This window comes from Castor canadensis, chromosome 16 (assembly GCF_047511655.1).
Source record: "Castor canadensis chromosome 16, mCasCan1.hap1v2, whole genome shotgun sequence".
Taxonomy (NCBI): Eukaryota; Metazoa; Chordata; class Mammalia; order Rodentia; family Castoridae; genus Castor; species Castor canadensis.
This window is the reverse complement of record NC_133401.1, coordinates 38,401,900-38,426,734: the sequence shown is the minus strand read 5'-3', so window position 1 is coordinate 38,426,734 and position 24,835 is coordinate 38,401,900. Positions and strand designations below refer to the sequence as shown.

The 24,835-nt window shown below is 38.4% G+C and overlaps 1 protein-coding gene across 5 annotated transcripts in view; it reads right to left on the bottom strand.

Annotated features, from left to right (window-relative positions):
• Crebrf (CREB3 regulatory factor) overlaps positions 1-24,835 on the bottom strand; it is a 52,099-nt gene that overhangs the window by 25,271 nt on the left and 1,993 nt on the right. For 3 of the 5 annotated variants that reach the window (XM_020183694.2, XM_020183710.2, XM_074058606.1), the window contains exons 2-4: positions 5,216-5,368; positions 3,044-3,169; positions 429-1,515 (exon numbers count right to left, since the gene is read on the bottom strand). In XM_020183694.2, coding sequence (XP_020039283.2) covers positions 429-1,515; positions 3,044-3,169; positions 5,216-5,224 — 1,222 coding nt within the window. In that variant the 5' untranslated portion in view covers positions 5,225-5,368. The remainder of the gene's footprint in view (positions 1-428; positions 1,516-3,043; positions 3,170-5,215; positions 5,369-24,835) is intronic. The other 2 variants (XM_020183702.2, XM_074058607.1) reach the window with 1 other exon arrangement.

The window sequence follows — 24,835 nt, the reverse complement described above, 5'->3', positions numbered from 1 at the left end:
AGGGCCTACACCTTGAGCTACCCTACCAGCCCTTTTTTGTGAAGGGTTTTTTCAAGAGAGGGTCTCATGAACTCTTTCCCCAGGCTGGCTTTGAACCTTGATCCTCCTGATTTCTGCCTCCCGAGTAGCTAGGATTACAGGTGTGAGCCACCGGCACCCTGCTGAATCCACAGATTCTGAGCATCTTTGCACAACTACTCAAGAGAATGACAAATCAGGTCACTTAACATAAAGATGACTAAGAATAAGCTCTAAAGGAATCAGGTACTACAAGCACAAGTGATAATATTAGAACTGTTTGAATAGAGAAAAGCAATTATATATCCAAGTCAAGATATTAAGTCATTTAATCCCAATCTAAAATAAAGTGACCATCCAAACAAAAGCTTTCAATGATCAGTTTGGTAAGCCTCCATGCATTATAGTACCTGGTTCGGAGAAAGTGTCACTAATATCATCATCTTTGTCATCCTCATAATCCTCTTCCTCTTCTTCCTCCTCCTCATTTTCAGAAAGTTCATGCTCACTGCCAAACCCTTCATCATGGTCCTCATCGTCAACATCATCCTCATCATCTTCATCTTCTTCAGGACTGCATTTGGTTGGCTGTTCTCCCAAGGTGTCAGAGACAAAAAGAGAATAATTGTGCTCTTCTTTTTTCTGGGATGAATCTGAGACCGAAGTGCTGGCAGAAAGGCTGCTACTCTCTCCTGTGGCAACTGACCCTGGACCTTCTTGAGGCAAGGGACTGAGTAAGAGTTCCTGGGTTTCTTTGAAAGGCAAAGAGGGAGTGGCATGACCCTGAAGAGGCTCTATCACCTTTTTCTCCTGTCTCTTTGCCACAGCTCCACAGTAGCAGGTGTTCTCCTTTGCTGCATCTGTGTGGGCCTGGCTCAGCAAGGGCCGGCTCTGTTGCACAGGGTTGATCTTTACCTTTGCCTTTTTTACATAGTCTTTACATTCAACATGAAAGTTCACCTTTTCATTATGATACATGTTGGTCTTCACCATGATTTGTGTGCTTGAAGTGGGTTTACTTGGTTTTTGGACACAGTCTGACAAAGGGACCTCAGCCTGCATAGTCTTTGAGGAACACACAGGGGCAGCCGCTCTACTTGTGATCTTTTTACCAGGAAATGAAGAGGGCAAGGGGTTTTGTTTGATACTGAAAAGTGAATCAGGATAATAAAGGGAATCAGAAACAGACTGAGAGTCCTCACTATTAAGCTGGGCCAAGGTTGGAGTTTTGCTTATGACTTCTTCATCTTGGTAAGGGCTAGAAAAGTCATCCAGACCCAAATAATCCACTTCTTTTGTTCCCCAGATGTCACAGCTGGTTAGTTTGGTGTACTTCGTTAAGTCTTCACAGTATGTATCCCACTGTTCCCAGTTTGAGGTTAAAGCACCCTCATTATCTAGGACATCTGTGAAAGACTCCAGATTTTCAATGTCTTTGCAGTCCTCCAAAGAAAGGAAGTTGTCTCTAGGATTCTGTTGACAGTTCATCTCTCTATCCTGAGAATGTTTAAAAAAAAAAAAATCATACACTGTATTTCAGAAAGAAAATATTCACCTCCATTCTCACTTGTAAGTACCAAACTGATAAATCAGTACCCTACCTCTGCCCTGTTTTAAACAAAGGCTACTGACATGACTCTTTCCCATTCCACATACATCATTATCTCCTCATGGTCCTTGTGAGGCTTAAGTACAGTCCAAATACCAACGGCCCTTGAGCTTTACCATAAACACTCTCCCTGATCTTAGGAGGATTTGGGGATCTCTTTAAAAGTAAGCTTCAATTAAGAAGCAAATAATGAAGATCTTACCTTCATTACAGAAAATTATGTCTACTTAAGAGGAACTCGAATATAGAGGCAAAGAGCGATTCAGAGAGAGCTGGAATGCAGCCACGAATGATAAAATCTTTTTATTCTAGATTTGTAACAGTTCTTGGGCATGGTTAGTAAACTATTACTCATGCATTTTAGAGATGTGATTTTTAAAATGTCAGTAACATGCTGTGGCCATACAAAAGAATGAAGTTTAGCCCTAATGCACTAACATGAAAGGCCACCCACCATGTATTTTTATGTTAAAAAAGACCAAGTTACAGAATACTGTATCTATAAATATATCACTCATTTAAAAAGTATGCTCTTATGTTTATATGTGCATAGGAAAACCTGTTAGCAGTAGTTACCTTTTAAGAAACGGTCTGGAAGGTGGAGGCTCAGAAGAAAATGAAATTTCAGTTTTCCAGTTTTATTTTTTCTGTTTTATTTGCCTGTGTGTCTCTGTTTTAACAGCTTTATTGAAGTATATCTTATATACCACAAAACTCACACTTGCTGTGTACAATTCAATTATTTTTAATATATTTACAGATTTATGCACTCAGTTTTCCTATAGTTCCATGTTGCTTAAATTATATGTAATTAAGCCAGGCACCAGTGGCTCATACCTGTAATCCTAGCTACTCAGGAGGCAGAGATCAGGAGGATCATGGTTCCAAGCCAGCCCAGGCAAACAGTTTGAGAGACCCTATCTAAAAAAAAAAAAAAACCTCTCACAGAAAATGGCTGGTGGAGTGGCTCAAGGTGAAGGCTCTGAGTTTTTGCCTCAGTACCGAAAAAAAACTACATGTAATTAAAATTATCTTTAGAAAGTTTTTCTTAGAAATTTTCAGCATCTATAAGTAAGTATGTTCACATAGTGATTGAATTGCTATTTTTGTCTCACTTTCTCTTAATTTCCCAACTAAAAAGCCCATCAGCAGTTAGGCTCAATTAAAAAACAAACCAAAAAACCCAGCCTTTTATTCTCCTCATCAAAAATGACTTGAAGGTACTTAAATCTTTTTACATACTACTTTCAACAGCTTCATACATCCTTCTAAGATTACTAAACATACACTCACAAGAATTAAATCCAGTCCAATCACATCCTTTTTTCTTTTCAGACATTTATAGACTTAAAAAACTCTACCATAACACTTTTGCCTCAAATCAATTAAAGCTGAAACCAAGAAAATGTTGCTTACCAGTTCATACATGAAATCTGGATCAGAACTGTTTGCTAAAAGATCTGTGCTCATCAGAGTCTGTTCGGAAAAGGTGTGGCTTCGAAAGGCATCCCCAAAAGGCGGATCCATTCCGCTTACACTAGGCTACAAGAGAGTGGTTTTTATTTTAGAAAGTTAAAGAATACCTCAAGACCAATTTATTATACATAAGCCCCATTCCACTATGTAACTCATTTTTAGAAAATAATTCTGTATTTTTTTACCGTGTAGTACACTTAAGAGCTTTACCGATCACTGAACTATGGACTTAAGAGAAAAAACTAAGATGCATTAAAAATAGGAATAGAGTAGCAAATATTAATAGTATCTAACATCTAAAAATTAAAGTTTACATAGCCACTAAAGTCAGAATACAGTACCTAATGATTACCTTTTTTTAGCAATACAACATTTCTCTGTTCTAATTCCCACCAGAAGTAGAGAATGCCCTACAATTTCTGGGGTTTGCAAGTCAGTCTCACTGTGTACTCCTAAGTTCAATGTCTTGCTTCCCAGAACAAAAGACAATTTGGTTATCTTTAGTCTAACGAATAGAATCAACAAAATAACTCCCAAATTTTCTAGGTACAATCATGGAAGTGGGAATGACCACTGTCACCTTCATTCTGATCCTTGAAAAGGATCATTCTATAAGAAAGGGGGGGAAGGTATGACTCATACCATAGTAGAGCACCTGCCTAGCAAGTGTGAGGCCTTTAGTTCAAACCCTAGTACCACCAAAAAAAAAAAAAAAAAAAAAAAAAAAGAGGGAGAGAGAGAAAGGGTCTATCCCCTTTTTACATTTCACCATCAACCCAAACCACTTCAGAGTCAGGGTTTGTACCCAAACGTGGCTCAAATAATAGAAAGGCCTTACTCTGACATCTAACTCTTTGCCTTTTTGTTCTTCTTTTGCAAGTTACTGCAGAATTTTTTAAATGATAGTAGTCTTTTTGATTATACTTTCTATTGATGTACCTTCTACCTACCACAAACTAGTCTTTTCCCACACTTTTTCATTGTGTATTTCTTCCTTGGTATCTCCCACATGCTTTTTAAAATTTCTCTTATCTTCCCCAGATCTTCCAGATCCATAGACTCTTTCTTCCTAGAAAAATTTAGCTTAAGAAAATAAGTTTTAATAGCCCCAAACTCAAATATTCAACAACCAGCAAACTAAATCTTGTTTGTGCAAAACCTCTCAAAGGGGCTATGCAGTCCACCTGACAAGGCTTGGGGTGGTCTTTTTAATATTAGCTAGCAAGCCCCCTGTCTTTGCTCTGTTGCCTGCCTCCCGAGTCAACAGACAGTCTTGGCAAGTTGTTGATTCCCTGCATGCAATGAACAGTTCTGTATGGCCCCCACATAAGGCCACCAAAGAGTCCCTCCCCACTCAATATTTCTAGGTTTCTTTCCAGCACTGAAACAAACAAGGGAAGGGGTAAAAGCTTTTTTCTTTTCTTCTGGGCCTAGGATTTGAACTCAAGGCTTTACACTCTCAAAGCAGGTGCTCCCCCTGTTGAGCCACACTTCCAGTCCATGAGGAGTAAAAGCTAACCATGGAAAAGGAAGGGAATGGAAGGAGTTTGGAGAAGCAGAATGGGCACAAAGAGGGCTTCATTTATTGTTTTAGTGATTGCCTGAAACCAAAACAGATAAATTAGAAGCAGATGCCATAACAGAATCATTCTTTGATATGTTTTGCAGGAAGCATACATGTGTGCATGTGTGACATAGAGTGTTTTGAGGGTGGTTAAGTCCCTTATAGTTTCCTCTTAACTACTTCAAAACTGTCATAAACGGAATATAAGACTTGGGAAGCAGACAGAGAAGATGGAAATAGGATTTCAGTGATCAGTTTTCAGAGTAGTTAGTTTAATCCCCATGAAGCTAGAAGATCTATCACCTTTTAACATACTTACCATGCTCTCTGTGTCAAGCTCACTGAAAACTTCAAAGCTATAGCAAAGGAGGAAATAAGAGGGCAATGGAAGAAAGGACATGTCTTCAAAACTAGGTGAGATCAGATATGCATTTTATTTAAAAGGCAGTATATACTGTGTGCAAAGATTCAATAAGCTTACAGAGCAAATTGTTTTGACTTTTTACAGCGGGGATGTAAAGTTCTGCTCCTACTCCCCGCGAATTTACCTGAGGCATTTCCAAGCCCAGATCTTGTGAGTCCAATTCCAAATGTTTTTTTGTTTGTAAGTTCCTTTCCAGCTTTACTTTGAATTCCAAGATCAAAGATGATTTTCACAATAGCAAGTTTCCCCAGAATGTCTTCAACTGCTTGAATCACTGCTTTAAAAAAAATGATTCTGTCAAATAACACAAAGTAACTTCAGAGCTCCAGTGAAATTAAGTTGACCTTTCAGAAATAACATTAATGAAGAAAACTGTAAACTTTAAATGAGTAAGTTTATGAGTAAGTAAATGGTTATATTTAGTCATGTCTTAGTACCTACTATTCTGAAATTCACCATTTCACCTTGCTTGTTTCAAACAGTGTTAACCAATAGCCAGCTGGTAGCAAGGCATGGTAGTACAGGCCTATAATCCTGTACCCTGGAGGCTCAGGCAGGAGGATCAGGAGTTCAAGGCTCTATTCTCTATGCGTTACATAGAGAATCCCTGTCTTAAAAAAACAAACAAAAAAACTTAACAAAATTAACATACCCTCAATCATTCCTGTGATGGGAAAGATAGATTAATCTTAAAGCCAAGCTCTCATTCACTTTATGTTCCTTTTTTTGGCAGTACTGGGGTTTGAACTTGGCTTCATGCTTGCGAGGCAGGCGTTCTACCACTTGTGACACCACCAGCCTTCATTTTATGTTCTTTATGAAGAAACGTTAACACTTAACTCCATCTATTGTATAATAATTATTGTGAAATTAATCTACAGTTTATATTTTTCTTGTGTGCTGGGGATCAAGCCTAGGGCCTTTCACATGCTACAGAAGAACTCTACCACTGAGTAATAATCTACATTTTATCTCTCTCCTAAATCTACAAGATGAGTAATGAATATTTAATAGCCAGCAATGGAATTTACATATCCTCTACAACAGATAAATCAGATCTGTAATGACATTATTTTTCAACTGTAAGTAAAGCTGTCCTTGAAGAACTACTTTGGCAGGTTTTTCTACCAGGGTACTACTTAAGGGTAAGTGAGAATTAGCACTAGTTTTTATACAGTACTTTTGTTTTAAGGGTTGAATTAAACAACTAATTGCAAATCATCAGGTATAGGGTCTGGGAGCAGGATAGAGATTTAAGCGTTAGCTCTTTTTCCCTGCATGTGAAGACCTTAATCAGTAGGAACTAAACAGCCATTTCATCCTCTTGTCCCTAAATCAGTGGTTCTCAAAGTGTGATCCCAAAAACCATCAACATCAAACTTGAAATATTAGAAATGCAAGGTCCTGGCCCAAGCTCCCACCACTAAAATAGAAGCTCTAGGAGTGGAACTCAAGCAATGCATTGTAATATGCCCTTCAGGCGATTCTGATCCTCCCTGAAGTCTGAGAACAGGTGCCCTTTCCTTGCACTCCTTCAGTCTAGATGCAATGTCATTTCTTAAATTGATGTAAAGAGCCAATTTAAAGTGAATTGCTCTCTATAGTTCACATATTCTCTAAAACAGAGGGTTAGAGTGGTACATTATTTCAATTTCAAGGACCTCTTTGCTGAACAAATAAAGAGATAGTGGAGAAGGGACTCAATAATTGTGCTGTCTCATTAGATTAATAAACTGACTACAATGTATATTTCCTGGGTCTCTCCTCTCTGGTGGGCTGTCCTTACCAGCTAAACTTGTCCAACCTAGGAAACTGTCAAATGGCCAGCCTAAGCCTAGAAGCAACATTAAGTATGTTTTTCAATCCAGGGAAATAGTCTAAGTGGATTGAGCCCAGCTCATGTTAAAGGCAAGTTCTTGCTCAGATAGCTTTGTGCTTTGGTTCCACTCTGGTATGTAATCATAGTTCTAACTCCTTCCCTGATTACTGTGAAAGGTCAGTCATTGTTTCTAGACCTACTACTTAGTTCCCAAGACTAGCAACAGACTAACTCAAGAAGAGACTGAATCCTATTCAACATATACTTACAGGCATTTACTAAAGATACTATCTACCAACAGCTTGGTTGAGCAAACCCTGGCCAAAGAAGGCCTAAATTTCCGTCACAGTTCTCACTTGCACATTACACAACACTGGGTAAGAATCTTTCTAAGTCATTTTTTCTTATTTCTAGGAGAAAATAAAATAAATGAAAATACTATTAGCAGGGACACACTTCTGTAAATCCCAGGAGGATTTACAGTTCAAGGCTAGCTTGGGCTACATGAGAAAGCCTGCCTCAAAAATACAAAAAACCAACCCAACAACAAAAAACTACTACTCTTTCTGGCTACTGGATTTTCAGAGTCATAAAACTTCCATACAAACACAAGCATTTGAAAATTTATTTTAAAACATCAAAACAAACTTTAGTGAATGTAGTTAGCAAAACATGAACTACCAAATAATTTCTACACCAGCCACACTATTTCACATTTCCACCAACAATGTTCTAATTTATCTCTGACTTCTCTAACTTATTTGGGAGATAAGAAACCTAGTTTCAATTTTGATCCTATAATTAAAGCCAAACAGCCTTATGAATTAAAGAAATTTACTTAAGTTTATGCCTTAGCTCCCAGATCTGAGATTCAGGTTATTCTCCCTTAACTATGTAACAGGGATTTAATGAGAATTAATGAAATTATTACATTAGGAAGTAGTAACACATTTGGAAAGGTGATTATCATCCATAGGTCTATTTTGCCAATACTTTTTTCATCCTATAGATAATCCAGCTCAGAAACTCAACATTTGTGACAGCTGTGAGCAGCAAGACTTAATGTTTTAAAGGCATCAATTCTCAAACAGAGAGTATCCATCCACCAAGGCAAGGGCTGGCTTATTCATGTCAGTGCTGAAGGTCCCAATAGTTGCTTTTCTTCTGTAAGTCTCTCAAATAACAGCAAACATGATAAGGGAAGGGCCAATTCTACTCCAAGAAATGAAATCCCTTTCAGTAATGAACTCGTCTCTTAAAATGACCCAGGTTCACACAAAAAACTGTTCTAATCCACAGAAATACCTAGCACTGTGCCAAATGTGTATTGTCAAACATCCTCAAAAAAAATCTGTACCCAAAAGTGGAAGAAAACATAAAGCCTTCTATGCAAATGCCATCACACAGCATCCTCTATGAGACACTGCTCCAAAACTGTACCCTACACTAGGAAGCCATATACAAAGAGGACGTTAATGCTTAGATAACAGAATAATGCCTAGGAGGGAGTTGTAATGATGCTTTCACACTTCTTCAGTTTCAAGCATTTCAGTATTTTACTCAAAGCTTTGGTATTTAAGTACATGGAAAGCATCACTATCTTATCAAAGTGTAACCAAGGAACATTTGTCCTAAAGAATGTAAAATGGTTATTCAACAAAAAGGTTGTGAGATTTGGGAAACCCTACACGAAGCAACACTGTTTATACTGCCTTTACTATAGGATTTCTTGGGCATTTTAAGGTGTTGCTCTGCATTATAAATCACAACAGGGGAAAAGAGCATATACCAATTCCCAAACTTGACCATAAAACCTTCTGCCATGCCCTGAAGACAATAGCCTTCTTCCAGATAAAAAACAAGAAAGGAAGGATGAATTCTTCCAGGTGCTACATTCTTTAGTCACAGCACTGGCTCACCAGTTCTCAGCAGTTCTGTGGGTTTATTAAGAGAGAAAGAATGTGTACTGTCAGAAATTATATTTACCAACAGATTTTTTTAAAGATGTGTTCCTTCAGAAATACTCAAAACACCTCCTAGGTACAGGAAAAAAAGTCCTGCAACAGAGAACCAGTAATGGGGAGGGGAAATGATTAATTTTTGAGCAGCAATGGTACTACTTCAATGGTACCACAACCATAGTTTCAACTTCTTTCATACTCCTTTCTATAAGGTACTATAGTGGATTTTTTTCTGGTTCTCTAGAGCACATGTTAGGCAAGGCAAGAGAGAAAGAGGATCGGTAGAGTCAAAGGACTTCTTACAAAAACTTATCCTACTATTGCTCAAACCATTAACTGTAACTTGGTAAGTCAAATCCATGAGATGACTGGTGTACCTAAAGCAGCTTACACATATCCAATGATTCCTAAATTGTGCCCCTTCTGAATTTGAGGGTTTCAACTGATTCCTGCATGCACATATTTTAAAGAAGGTCATATCAAGAAACACTAAACCTCTTTAAAACAAAATATAAATATAAACAGATACTGTAACAGTCAGAATCAGTGTACCTTCCCTTTTATATGGCACTAGCTTAGGCCACTGACTCCTTTTAGTACCCTTAGGAAAATTCTCACAATAGTAAGTTGCCTTTCTGAGTCATCCAACATTCACCAGAGTAAAAGTTAAAATTTTGTGACACACCCATCAGAATGGCTATTACACAAAAATGGAAAATAACAAGCCTTAGAGGGGACAGAGATAAATCAGAACCCTTATATATGCATTGTGGTGGTGCATGTGAAATGGTGTGGCTGGTACTGGAAATAGTTTGGTGGTTCCTCAAAAAGTTAAACATAGAACTACCATATAATCCAATGACTCCATTTCTAAGAATATACCTAAAAGAACTGAAAGCAAGCAGTCAGACAGATATGTGTACACACATGTTTATAGCAGCATTTTTCACAACAGTGAAAAAGATGGAAACAACAGAAATGGTCATCAACTGAGAAGGGATACATGAGTGATAGCATATACATACAGTATCAATCGGCCATAAAAGGAAATGAAATTCTGACATACACTGCAGTGAAATAAACCAGACACAAAAGGACAAATATTGTATGATTCCACTTACATGAAGTACCTAGAATAAGCAAATTCAATAAAGATAGAAAGCAGAGCCAGGTGTGGTGGGACACATCTGTAATCCCAGCACTGGAGACAGTAGGATGCTGAGTTTGAGGTCAACCTGGGCTACACAGTGAAGTTCCAGGACAACCTGACCTACACAGGGAGACCCTCATCTCAAATTAGCAAACAAATAAAAGAGTTACTAGGGGCTGGGAGTTATTTAACAGACACAAAGTTTCTTTTGAAATGATGAAATATGCTGGAAACATACAGTGGTTAGGGTTACATAGCATTGCCAATGTACTGAATACCACTTATACATTTAAAATGATAAATTTTTTGTATATTTTACTATGAAAATTTTTAAAGTTTTTACGCAAAAAAAATGCCAATGCATTTACACTATTATATACTTCATATGCCATGATTTTTATCTCTCCTAATCTTTGCTATCTCATCTTCAACATTCAGGGTCTTATTCCTCTCTTTGCTGTCTTTAAACAATACCATACCAGATCAATTAATTCTATAAGGTTGGAATATATCAATTTCTAATTTTAAAAAGCATGTCTATTGAGGCTTAAAGAAAGGAATGAAGGGAAGGAAAGGTATGTAAGGAAATAAAGGGAGGAGAAGGAAGAGGAGGAAGAGGAAGAAAGAAAGCAAGCAGGAGGGCAGTTGGCCAAATCACTGACTTGATCATTTAAAAGGTTATACAATGTGTATTCCTCATGAGACTCCCTTTGTTTGACAAGGCCCATCTGCCACACATTTCATCCATCCTCTGTCCCTCATATATCCCACTCACAAGTCCTTTCTTTAAAAAAAACTACTCTTCTCTGCAAGAGCTGAAAAAAACAGTCCTTCAGGTACTAAATCAGTACCTGTTTCATAGTACTGTAGAAATCAGAGATCCCCAAATCTCCAAACTCCTAAGGAAGCAAAGTCTTCCTAAAGGAGGAATTACACTGGGAGGAAGTTGGAAGGTCATGAGTGTCCTTTATTATGTAATGTGAACCCTATAAACACAATTGCAGGCAAACTACTATACTTTACCCTTCAGTAGCAATTCTCTAGACTCCAAAACCTAAAACAAGCAAGTAAATTTCAAAATGCATCATTATGGTATATCCTAGGAATTATTTATTTTCTATGTCCTGCTGGCACTACTCTTTAAAGATGGAAGGCAGGAGAAAGAGGAGAATAAGGAGAGAGGAGACATGTCTTTTCACTCAGATTAGCTAAAAAAGGTCTTTTGCCCAGCCAAAGCAGTTACTGAACAGTTGTGATCCTTCTTCCCTACCACTATGTAAACAACTTTATTCAAGGTCAAGCCAAGTGTCTTCTATTACCCTCACATCAGAGTTTTAAAAATATAGGGACTGAATGAGGCAAAATGGTTTATGCCTATAATCCTAGCAACTCTAGAGGTGGAGATTGGGAGGATCAAGATTTGGGTAGAGCCTGGGCAAAAAAGTTCATGAGACTCCATCTCAATCAATAAAAGCTGAGCATGACTGCATGCATCTGTCAGTCCAATTACTCAGGAAGCATAAATAGGAGGATCCCAGTCCAGGACCACCCAAGCATAAACAAGAGACCCTATTCAGAAAATGCCTAAAGCAGAAAGGGTTGGGGGCATGGGGTCAAGTGGTTGAGTACCTGCCTAGCAAGTGCAAGACTGAGATCAAAAAGTATGCATGTATATATACACACACACATATATGTATACACATGCATACAGATATACACAGAGGCTGAATTAGGTTTGCTATAAAACTTTCATTAAACAAGGTATTAAAACCACATTTTACTGAGAACCCCAAGGAACTAAAAGAAGATAGTAAATCTCAAAAGTCATCTCTGTTTGGAGTGACATCTTGCAGGAAGACCTCTCAGAATTTTGTTCTCTTCCTTTCCAAAGGCTTCTGCCAGACTTTAATCTCTATGCTGCAGACAACATATGGGATCTTAGTTAAAGCCCAGAACAACAAGTAGGAAAGACCATTGAAGCAGCACTAGGATCAACCTGAGTTAGATGCGAAGGGCTACTTTTATTGCTGAAAACTTTCAACCCAAAGATATTGGAGGATTTCTGCAGCCTAGATCTTTGACAAGTTGTTCAGAGCACAGGAGAATGATTCTAGACAGAAGCAGAAAAGGCATTTCTAGCCTCAGCCACCTTTGGTTGCCACTGGGGAGAAAATACTCAAGAGTTTATATTTGTGTGGCTGTTTACAGATTACAAAGTACACTGAAAAAATTTGGTGAAGTAACAAAAGCCATTATTTGATAAAATATTTCACTGAAATGATGAGGGTAAGTATTAAGATCATCAGTATACCCTACTCCCTTTTGATACTGATTAAAAAAAAAAAACTTCAGCTAAGGCTGAGGGATTTGTCCAAGGTCATTCAGTAAGTGGATGTCTCTGAGCACACTTATGATTACATAGAGTATCTCTATTCTTGATCCCTCAAAGAAGTCTAAGAGACTCCCAAATCTGCATCTTCTATATCTTCAGCTTCAACACGTGCATGCATGAGTACTACCATCTATCTGATCAGGATATCCATCACCTATATTCCATCACCTCACATACAAGATGCTACCACTCCATCCATGAGTTCCTATTCTGCCAATAGTAGCATCACTCTGATAGGCATGGAGAGTTCATCTCAGTCCTGGTTCTCTAATGGATTTATTAAATCAAGTCAACTCTCAGATGTACTGACCACTTACCTTGTATTGAACAGAAATGCATCCATTTGACTTTGACCCACATGGCTTTTCTTGGCCAACCTTTACTTGGCTCCCATCATCTTAAATTCATGATTCTAGTATTTGCCCTTCAGTCTTCCTGTCTTCAGCCCTTCCCTCTCTCCAGTTCTCAGGCCCAACTATTTTTTATTATGTATAATTGGGTTTTTTGTTTTTTTTTTTTTTGAGACAGGGTCTCTCTATGTAGTTGAGACTGGCCTCCAACTATCCCAGGCTGGTCTTGAACTATCCCAGGCTGTCTTTGCCCTTTCCAGTGCTGGGGTCACAGGTGTACATCACTACTTCTGGCTATAGACCCCACATAAAAATTATTGTCCCTAACCCACCACATCATATTATCACTGTACTCCTAAGTCTTCAGCAACTCCCAAACATCTCTTGGATAATGTCCAAAATACTCATACAAATGAAACTATCTTTCTAATCCCATTTTCCCCTACTCTTCTACAAATAACCACCAGTACTACACTGATTTTACAACCTCCCCCAAATCCCTGAGGTGCTTACAACCCCACTTTATTCATTAAAGATCTTCAAACAGTGAGTCTCTGGCTTTCATACCTTTGGCTCATATTTTTCCTCATCTTCCTCCCCAACTTCTTGCCTCCACTACCAGATTTTTAAAATCTTTGGAGACTGGCCATCATATCACTGTCTGTTTCACTCTAGTGCCAAAAGCAATGCTTTTCCCAGGAAAGGAATAAGACAAGTTGACTGGCAATAGAAATCCCCCAAGGCCACAGGTCCTTCTGGATAATGGACTCAAAGGTAAGTGTTCTTCAGACACAATGAGGAAATTACAAAGAAGTCATTCAACTCATTTATTGAGCATCTTTTATGTGCTCCAAAGTATCTTATAGTAGCTTCTTAATTTGAGTCTTCAAAAATATAGCTTTCATTTAACTTCAACTTAGATTATCAAAGGTTATGTTTTCAATGCACATAAATGAAAGAGAAAATGCTCATATACCAATGTGAACATGCTGATTGATGGAGAGAAAAATGATCTTAAATAGGAGAAAATCAGAACTATGAGAAGATATTCAACTGTAGAAGCTGAAAATAAAATGAAACAAAAAATGAATCTTTCTTGAAGTATTTCAGAATCATTTATATCAATATACTATAAAAATTTGTCATTGTTATTCAATTTATCCTGTAATATAGGAAGTACAAGAGGTGACAACAGTAACACTTTTTTTGGGGGGGAATCTGGAGTTTAAACTCAGAGCCTTGAACTTGAAAAGCAGGAGCTCTACTGCTTGACCCACACCTCCAGTCTATTTTTGCTCTAATATTTTGAAGATGGGGATCTCATGAACTATTTGCCTGGTCTGACCTCAAACCATGATCCTCTCAATCTTAGCCTCAGGATTACAGGCATAAGCCACTGTCACCCAACTAAACAATGTGAATCTTGAACCACTGTAGTATAATATAGTAAAAATACTAAAAACTGAATTTCTGATTTTTTTTTTTTGCTGGTGCTGAAGATCGAACCCAGGACCTCACATGTTGGGCTAGCTTTCTACCACTGAACTTCATCCCCAGCCCTCCTGAATTTTTTTTTTAATTCCCAGGAAGAGTTTAAATTTGAGACAATGTTTAAAGACCTGAGATAATTCTTTTGTCTAGAGCAGAGGGCGGAGGAAGGAATAGAATTAAAAATTATTTAAATTGGTGCTGGTGGCTCACACCTGTAATCCTAGCTACTTTGGAGGCTGAGATTGAGAGAACAGCAATTTGAGGCCAACCAGTTCAAGAGACCATCTCTAAAATAACCAGAGCAAAACTGACTGGAGGTGTGGCTCAATCAGTAGAGCACCTACTTGGCAAGTGCAAAGCCCTGAGTTTAAACCCCAGTCCCACCAAAAAATAATAAAAATAAAATAAAAATTAAACAACTGAATCTACATATTGAACTGATACATGCTACCATCATTCTCTCCCTCTTTCCCTTTCAAACATACATTTTAAATTAAAATATTTTATGCAAGATATTTAAAGATCTAAATTTTAAGGAATCATTGATTTTCTGAGTTCTTCAGAACTAGTTGGGCACCAGTGGCTCATGCCTATAATCCCACTTACTCAGGAGAAAGACATCAGGAGGATGGCGGTTTGAAGCCAGCCCAGGCAAACAGTTTTAAGAGACCCTATCTCCAAAAACCCTTCACAAAAACAGGGCTGGTGGAGTAGCTCAAGGTGTAGGCCCTGTGTTCAAGCCCCAGTACCCCCCTACACACACAAATCTACAAACTACAAACAAGGAACAATATAATTAAAAGTAGTAGCATATCAAACTGGGTGTGGTGACACAAGCCTGTAATCCCAGCACTCAGAGGAGGGTAAGGCAGGAGGATTGAAAAAATTCAAGGTCACCCTGGGCCTTGGGTCCACCCAAGGTCACCTGGGTGAGATCCTGTCTCAAGAAAAAAAAAAAGTCTTTAAAACAGAAACATAAAAATAGTACTGAGCATTCAACAAGACTGTAGTGAAACACCCATCAAGGGACACCCTAGACACACCCTTCCAATTCTGGTGCTCCTACTCGCAAAGATTTTGGGTCTTCTTCAAAGTTTATTTCTTCCCTCCTTTCTCAGAATTGACACTTTTTCAAAGAGGCATAATCATACACTAGAGACTATTTTCAAATTCCTTCCTACTGTGTGAAACAAACTATACCAGCAGCAGAAGACTGACTGCACAACAGCTTGGTATGAAGGTTATGGACACAGGGCTACATTCCGACCAGAATTGTTCAACTCCTGTAACTCTTACAAAGGCTCAATGCTTTTTGGCGCTAATACCCTTAAAAGGAGCAAACTCTAGACAAAATGTTCTACTTAAAACCAGGTGTGTGGTTTTAAGTGAGTGGGAGGCAAAGTGTGTATGGGCGGGGGGCTGCTGAGGCAGGAGGATGGAGAGTTCAAGGCCAGCCTGGGCTGCATAGTGAGACCCTGCCTCAAAAAAAAAAAAACAAAAACAACAAAAGTTCTGCTTTTTCTAAAAAATATTTCTAGAGGAGTGGCTCAAGTGGTAGAGCACTTGCCTGGCAAGCATAAGACCCTGAGTTCAAACCCCAGTACTGCAAAAAAAAAGAAAAAAGAAATAAGTAAAAATTTACTTGTTTGAGTTTTTTTTTTTTTTTGGGGGGGGGGCAGAATCTCACATGCAGCCCAGGCTGGCCTACATGCTGTTCTACTGCTTCCACACCTGAGTGTTAGGATTACAGGTGTGCCCCACCATGCCTGGCACAATGTTCTGCTTTTTGAATGCTAAGAACTTCATTCCAGGTATTTACCTGCCTTTTTTTAATGTGTAAATTCACAAACTGCTTTGAATTTTGAATCTACTTTGCAAGGATATTGTGACTCAAGTGAAAGCTAGAGCACAAAACAGACAATAAATGGTGGCTATATTTAGTCTCAGATTCCTTCTTTGGCATACAATGAAGTTCTTGGGATGCTGCTGCTATAAAGGTATAAACCCAAACTCAGAATCTGATCACAAAATCTAACATGTGGATTACGGAAAGAGGGATAATACTAAAGCAGCAAAACTGTCAATATGCTGGTTTAATCAGCAAAATAATCTTGGAATTCACAAAAAAGATTCATAAACCTGCAAACTATTATCTTTATACACTAAAGAATTAGCGGATAAATTAGAAGGGGAAAGAGCCTCTTTCAGAGAGATAGTTGCTCTTACTGTTCAAACAATATATGATTTACCAGTTTTTTAGTTATACTAGCTTCACCATAGATTCTGGACAATTTAGAAAAGGTCTTACAGAAAACTTATGTGTATATCCATAATGCTATAGGCAATTTCTAATAAATTGACAGTTTAATCTATACCATACTTGTCTCAAAAAGGTTCAGAATAAACCAAACAAGGGAGGCAGACTAGTCCAACTGCTGAGAAAATGCAGTATTAAATAGAACCAGCAGCTATTAGAGAAAGAGTACAAAGAATAACCAGAATCTGGTCCCACTCCTCTAGGCACTCAATAGTCTTACGTTTTGAGTGGTACTGGGGTTTGAACTCAGGGCCTCAAGCTTGCTAGGCAGGCACTCCACCACTTGAGCCATGCCTTAGCCCTTTTTTGCTTTAGTTATTTTTCATATAGGGTCTCTTGTTTTTGCCCAGGGCCAGCTTTGTACTACAATTCTCCTACCTATGCCTCTAGTGTAGCTAGGATCACAAATGACCACCACCACACCCAGCTTATTGATTGAGATGGGGCTCTGCTAACTTTTCGCTCAGGCTAACCTCAAACTCCTCATCTCTGCTTTCCGAGTAGCTGAGATTACAGATTGGGCCACCACGCCCAATATCTCCACAAACAAAGCAAAGAATAAAACTCATTTACAGTAGTTTGTTAGTTTTTAACTTTGAAGTTTGAACAATCAGCCAGTTACTATGCTAAACTATAAAAAACCAACAAGAACCTAACAAATGCACTCTACTAAGAAAATGACCATTTAAAAACAGAAGACAAAGTTAACTGAAGGTTTAAAGCAGAAGTCTCAAAATGTACTACAGCCAGAAATCAACGTCCACAGGTTGTTTTAATCCCCACACAAAGGTTTTTAACATCCTAAATTTTAACTACCAGTACCTAACTTGGAAACTTTGAGTAGAATTTGATTCCTGTTATCAAATACCCACTCTTATGGGGGAAAATCAGATCTACCAATGCTGCATACAAACTCCTGACAAGATAACCACTTAACTGAAGTGAGAGTCACCCACTTTAAACCCTGTGCTCCCTAGTTTGCTCCAATCTCCACCTATACCCCCCTTTATAGCTAGAGAATCTAAATTGAGAGAGACTCAAAATCACAGAGCGAGCAGAAAGCATGTTTGTGAAGGCAGCTAACTCCCAGACTTTCGTAGTGACAGCTCTGAACTTAACTCCAAATGAAAGGTAGTTAATATTAGGAAAAGTATATATAAGACTAGCACATGAATGCTTACAGCAGCTTTATTCACAATAGCCTAAAATCTGGAAGCAACCCAAGTGTCTATCATGTGGTAAATGGGTAATTACTGTGGTATATTCCCACAGTAACAAGGACTCAACTAATACACAAGAGTATCTCAAAAGCATTATAAGGAAAAGTAGACTTAAAAGGCAACACGTTCTATGATTGCATTTATATGAAATTTCATAGTGATACAAACCAAATCCATGATTGGGGCAGGGGGAAGGGTGGTAGGTGGGAGAACTGACTCTAAGGGGGGTGCGCAATGAGGCTTTGTACAGTAACAGAAATATTCCATATATGACTGTAGTGGTGGATAGATGACAGTCCATATTGGTCAAAACTCAAACATGGGTGAGTTTTCTTTTCTTTTTCTCCTCCCTCCCCCCGCCCCATGCTGCTTTTTTGCAGGAATCAAAACTCTGTTGTTTAGAAAAATATTAGGAAACTATGCAGAAGAATACTACCAACTTTACCTGGGAAAATGTGGGAAAGTTTCAGAGGAAAAGGTAAAATCTGAATTGAATCTCATTACAGAACAACTTTAAAGTATACAGGAAGCAGTAAACAGGGCACATAATTAGTCATGTTCTGCATTGTAGCCTATGTGAAGCAGTACCTTTGAAAATGTTTCATAAAAAGAAATTCACAGAAATGGACAATGAATACTAGGGGTAGGTATCAAAGACTAGTTGATTTTATATGATTTCCCAATAAAGAACAAGTCATAGACATATGCTAGTATTTCTATGCAAAACAGTAGATACAGTGAAAAAATTTTTTTGATTTTTTTTAACAAACAAAAAGGAAAGGAAAGGTAAGGGTCAAAATAAAACCTTAAGAGAAGGACTGGGGGTGTGGCTCAATCAGTAGAGCCACTGCCTAGCAAGAGTAAAACCCTAAATTCAAAATCCAGTGGAAGGGGGAGTCTAAGAGAACAAAGGGAATGAAGCAGGAAGATGAAATAACACAAGGGACATATGGGGTCAAAAATCAATGGTATCCTGCTATCCACAGATTAGAAGAGATAAGAGATGGGTCAGATCTTTACCAGGGGCTAACATGAAAGCGAAAAACTAGGGAAGAGACCAACCAACCAAAATCAGAGCTACAGAAAAAAAGAGACCAAGGACCTGACAATGTAGAGGAGGCCCAAGATAGAGGGCAAGGTGAAGGTCGAAAAGGTCTTTCCTCCTAAATCTTAAGATTCCTCCTCTCCCTTCCATAAGTCCCACCATACACATCTTGTATACCTCCTCAACTGGACTAGAATGCTTCTTTCACTATCCTTTAAAACTCAGTTCAAACTGGGTGCCAGTGGCTCACTCCTGCAATCCTAGCTACTTGGGAGGCTGAGATTAGGAGGATCTTGGTTTAAGGCCAGCCCAGGCAAATAATTCTTGAGACCCCCATCTCCAAAAAAACCAGAGCAAAGAGGACTAGAGATGTGGCTCAAGTGACAGAGTGCCTGCTTTGTAAGCTCGAAATCCTAAGTTCAAACCCCAGTCCCACAAAAACAAACAAAACAAAACAAAAAATCCCTCAGTTCAATTGTCACCTTTTCTGTGAAGCTTTGCCAACTTTCCCAGGCAGCGTTAGTACTTCTTCCACACTTCAGAACGTTATGTCCTGGTATGTCCTGCTATAATGTCCTAACACTAGACTGCAATGGCTGTCTTCCCTCCTAGTATATGGGCAACTCCAGTAGAGGATTTAACAGTGAGTTAAAGTCCAACTGACTTTCACAAGTAGAATGCTACAAACCTGTTTTTAAGGAATTCTACACTGAATCTTTCAAATAGAAGTATATTCTCCCTATCCCTAATTCCTCCCCATAACCATCAAGGACCTTTTATTAAGCTCTACATTTGTAATGTTTTAAATTTCTCAGGGAATGGAAAATCTGTAGTAGAGAAGGTGGCAGCCTAAGAGGGAACTTCTATAAAATAAAAGGAACACTAAATCCTCAAAGACTGAACATAGTGAAGTAAATGTATAATAAGAATCTGAAGAAAAGTGGAGAAGAAATCATCAAGATTATTAGTTTTCATAGAAAACTATCAAAGTCATAAAATTCAAAGACACAAGTAAAAATACAACTTTGTAACAAAATACGTAAATGCAACTTTGATGCTGAAAGGACGGAGTGATTATAACTGAATTAGTAGGATCAGCAGTTTAGAAAGCTGTTCAGGGACAGATTAAAGTGTACTTGTGGTACTTTAGCCACAGAGAAGCTTGACAGTCCCCTGCATCAAACAACTCTTTTCAGGTCTGGCCTGTCCTATAGGTGTGAATCAAACTTATTAGCAAGAACAATTTTACAGTGGTCCCTCCCAAAAAGGGCCCTGCTATATAGGTAAATAATTACCCCAAACCTATAAGAAATAAGAGGTTCCATTCACATTTTTCAAAACACCAAAGACTAAGTGTGCCAATAACAATGCATGACTTTTTTTTGGTACCTGGGATGTTCAGCAAATTTTACAAACGGAGTTTATCTGAAAACAAATTAACAGAAAAATTAAAGGGATTTTTAGACATCAAAAATAGCTTTCTTAATTTCTTTTAAGGATCAATTTTAGGACAAAGGTTTAGAACAGACTGTGATTAATTCTTCCCGTCCAATTAAGGAAAACCCAGTATCTGTAATAGTAGACTGTATTACCTTCCAGATAAGCAGTTCTTAGCAATGTTCTCATTTAAACAGCTCAAGAGCACTAAAAGGTATGAGGCACAGTGTGAGACAGTAAGTATACAGAAATAAAACGCAGATTCTGACCTCAAGGACCTCACAATTTCATCAAGAAGACATACTGTGCTAATAAGCAAATGCCAATAAAGATAACCAGAGGGGGCCAGGACACCAAGAGAAAGAAATTCCCATCCAGTATTGAGAGATGGTTTCAAGCAACCTGAATTATTGTCTTATTCAAAGACTCGAGAACACAGTAACTAAATATTTCCCAATATCCCTGTGAGACAGAAAGCATTAATCCCCACTATTACAAATTAATTAACTGAGAGTACCCAGAGTCAGCTAGCCTCACAGTAGGTTAGCTAGACCTTTTCAGAACAAAAAAAGGTCAATATATTCTTTCTAAACCTTTATGCTTTTATTTCAAACCCAGTTTAAGTCAACAAAATTGAAGAAATAATACATAGAAACAAGCCACAGCTACTGTTGAAAAATTAAGCATTTGCCCATGTAATTATTTTAAGTGCCTCTGCTTTCCAGGGCACTTAGCACCACTGACATTTTCCAAAGAGAGAGGACCCAACCAGTATCTTTGGGAGCCTTAAAAAACATTCCAGCCAGCCTGTTGGTGCATGCCTGCAATCCTAGCACTCTTGAGTTTGAGGCCAGAACAGGCAAAATAGAGAGACCCTATCTAAAAGAAAAAACATAAAAACAAAAAGCAAAAACCTGCATATCAAAAACCTCCCACTCTAAGGCAATGGCACAATCAATGTAAACGAATGTATGATACACTTGAATATAAGAATCAGAGGTGTTATTAACATCTGTACAAAATTTTTGTTAGGAATGATATATTATATGCATATCATTTAAACCTCAACAGGACCAACCATAAATATATTAAGGTTCTTAGATATCAGATCTTATAAGAGTGAATTTTTTTTTTTCCAATCAGGAGATCCCAAGTTCAAGGACAGCCTGGGCTATATAGTGAGACCATATCTCAACAAACACCAACAACAAATATCCCACATCTCCAAAACAAATAGAACATTTGCTTTAAGCAGTTTTTCAGGAAATTCATGGAAATGAAGCAAAAACATAGAATACAATTTTGCCATATGCCCCTTTACTAAAATTTTTTTCAGGCAGGAGATACAGTATACTATATGCTACTATTCAAATATATGTTTATGTTTACATAAAGTGTATGTTTACCTATTCAGCAATACTGTAACATCTGAGTACATAAAACTAAGTGTCTTCCAATAGCGGTTAACAAACAATGGCCTTGGGCCAAATGGAGGTGTAGCCTATTCTTGTAAATACTGTTTTATTAGCATACAGCTTAACATATTTTCTCTCTGCTCCCCTCCACCAACTGCTGGGCAAGCACTCTACTACTTAAGCAATGCCCCTGCCCTTTTGTTTGTATTTTGTTTTCGAGATAGGGTCTCCATAACTTTGCCAGGACTGGCCTAGAACTACAATCCTACTTCTGGCTTCCTAGTAGATGGGATTACAGACTTGAGCCACCATGCATTTTTCCAAACATATTTTCTATGGTTCTCTTCTTATCTATTATCATGCTGCAATCTGGACAACATAGTGAGAAGACCCTGTCTCAAGAAAATAAAAACTAATAATCTAACAAATTTATGACTAGTCTATGGGTTTACCCTGTAATGAGATACTAGTATGGTCAAAAAGTCAACAAATTCTTTCCTAAAGCATTCAAGTACAAACTCAAAAGCAAATAAACCTTTGCTAATTCATTTCCAAAATGTAATTGCCAATCTTGACTAAAAATTAGACCTTAAAAGCACATAGTGGGCTGGGGGAGTTGCCTAGCAAGCACAAGGCCTTGAGTTCAAATCCCATTCTATCAAAAAAAAAAAAAAAAAGCAACAGCAGATAATGGGCTCCGCAGTGTGGTGCCTATAATCAAAGCACTCAGGAGACAGACACTGGAGGATTCAAGTTTGAAGCCAGCCTGAGCTACATAGGCAGCTCAAGGACCCTGTCTCAAAAAATTAAATTAGGAAGGGGGGGCAGGGGGTAAAAATGACCCAAACAATGTATGCACATGTGAATAAATGAATAAAAAAATTTAAATTAAAAATAAAGCTTCAACCACAGAGAATGAAATTCTGTTGTTTGCAGGAAAATATGGAACTGAAGATCATAATGTTAAGCAAAATAAGTCAGGTTTTATATATCTGTGTGTAAATGTGGGACTGTTTCGGGGGGCACAAGCAGGAAGAGGAAAAAGGAAAGAGAATAGTGGGAGGTGAGTAATATGTGGCTATGTATGAAGATGGCATAATGAAATCCACTGAAAACTGCTTTAACAAACGGAGAAAGAGGGACAAGTAAAAGTAGTAACAGAGGGAATTAATCTGATCAAAGTACAATATAGAATCAACAAACTCCTTGTACTTCCACTGTCACTTGTATTTAGTTAAAACTACTACTAGGAACTGTATTATTCCTTTACTCTCTACACTAGCATCCTAGAACTCACACACATCAAGCAGTAAACTAAGTTGCTGTCTTTACAAAAGTTTGTTTTTACCTTTCATGACAGAGAGAGTAAGATGGCAAGTGGAGCATCCAAAATCTCTTCTGGATGTATTTAGCCTCGAACTCTTGGCTAGTCTAAAAACTCTAGCCAGGCATGGGGGCACATGTCTGTTGTTTAGGAGGATCACGTGGGCCCAGGAGATCAAGACCATCCTGGACAGCACAGGGAAACTGTGTCTCAAAAGAAGTAAATAGCCGGGCGCCAGTGGCTCACGCCTGTAATACAACTACTCAGGGGAAGATCAAGAGGATCGAGGTTGGAAGCCAGCCCAGGCAAATAGTTCCGCGAGACCATATCTCGAAAAATACCCATCACGAAAAGGGCTGGCGGAGTGGGTCAAGATGAAGGCCCTGAGCCCAAAAAAATAAATAGGGCTGGTGTTCTGGCTCAAGTGGTAGAGCCTCTGCCTAGCAAGCGCGAGACCTGAATTCAAACCCCAGATCTACCAAAAAAAAAAAAAAATTTCAAAGCTGTTATACCGCTTATATAAAAGGATTATACCCAAATAAGTTCTATTGAATATATTTGCCATTCTTAAAATAAGAGTATTATTAAATAAGCAACGCTAATCAACTTTATCAACCAAGGCAACAATGAGATTTGTCTTGAATAAGTACGGCAGATATCAATGAAGCAGTTTCTGTGGTACTGGGGTTAGAACTAGAACGGGGTTTACAATTTTCTACCCCTTGAGCCACGCCTCCAGTCCCAATTTAGCTATCTTCTTTTATAACTGATTATGGCATTGTTAAGGGATAGTGTTCAGAAAGCATCACAATACTGGTAAGAATAGTAAAATACAAACTAGTATCTTTATTTACTGTAAAAGGTCTATTTAAGAACTTAAACTGGCTGCCGGGCGCCCGTGGCTCACGCCTCCAATCCCTAGCTACTCAGAAGACAGAGATCAGGAGGACTGTGGTTAAAAGTCAACCCATGCAAATAGTTCCTGAGACCCTATCTGGAAAAAAAACCATCACAAAAAAGACCTGGTGGAGTGGTTCAAACTCGAGACTCTGAGTTCAAACTCCAGTGCTGCCAAAAAAAAAAGGGAACTAAAACTGAGACCAAAGGAACTGCATTTCAAGGTCAGCCTGTGCTGGGATTATACATCTCTTTTTTTGGGGGGGATGAGTTTTGAACTCAGGGCTTCCAGCTTACTAAGCAGGTGCTCTACAGCTTGAGCCTCATTGCCAATCCATTTTGCTCTGCTTATTTTGGAAATGGGATTCTTGCAAATTATTTATACAGGTTGTCTCCAACCGAGATCTTTCTAATGTCAGCCTCGCAAGTACCTACATGTGAACCTGGCTATACACAGCATTCGTAACAAAACTGTGAGTCAATCGTACAAAACTACTACAAAAATCAGTAAATTATTTCTTTACCAATTGTTCTTTTTCTCTAGGTGACAAAGAAGATAATGTGAATTCTTAAATTGACTTTTTTTTTTGGTGGTATTGGAGTTTGAACTCAGGGCCTACACCTCGAGCCACTCCATCAGCCCTTTTGTGTTTGGGTATTTTCAAGACAAGGTCTTGGGAACTATTTGCTCTGGCTGACTTCGAACCTCATCTTCCTGATCTCTGCCTCCTGAGTAGCTGGGATTGATTACAGGCCTGAGTCACCAGTGCCCTGCTACTCAGCTCTTTGATAACCCCTGCCTGACATAAGTAAGGTATGTTCCTATTTCAAAATGCTCAACTAAAGACGCATCAATAACCTGGTACCCTTGATACCAATGTAGTCACAGGTTTAAGCTCATGTTAACCTACACTTCAATTATGCAT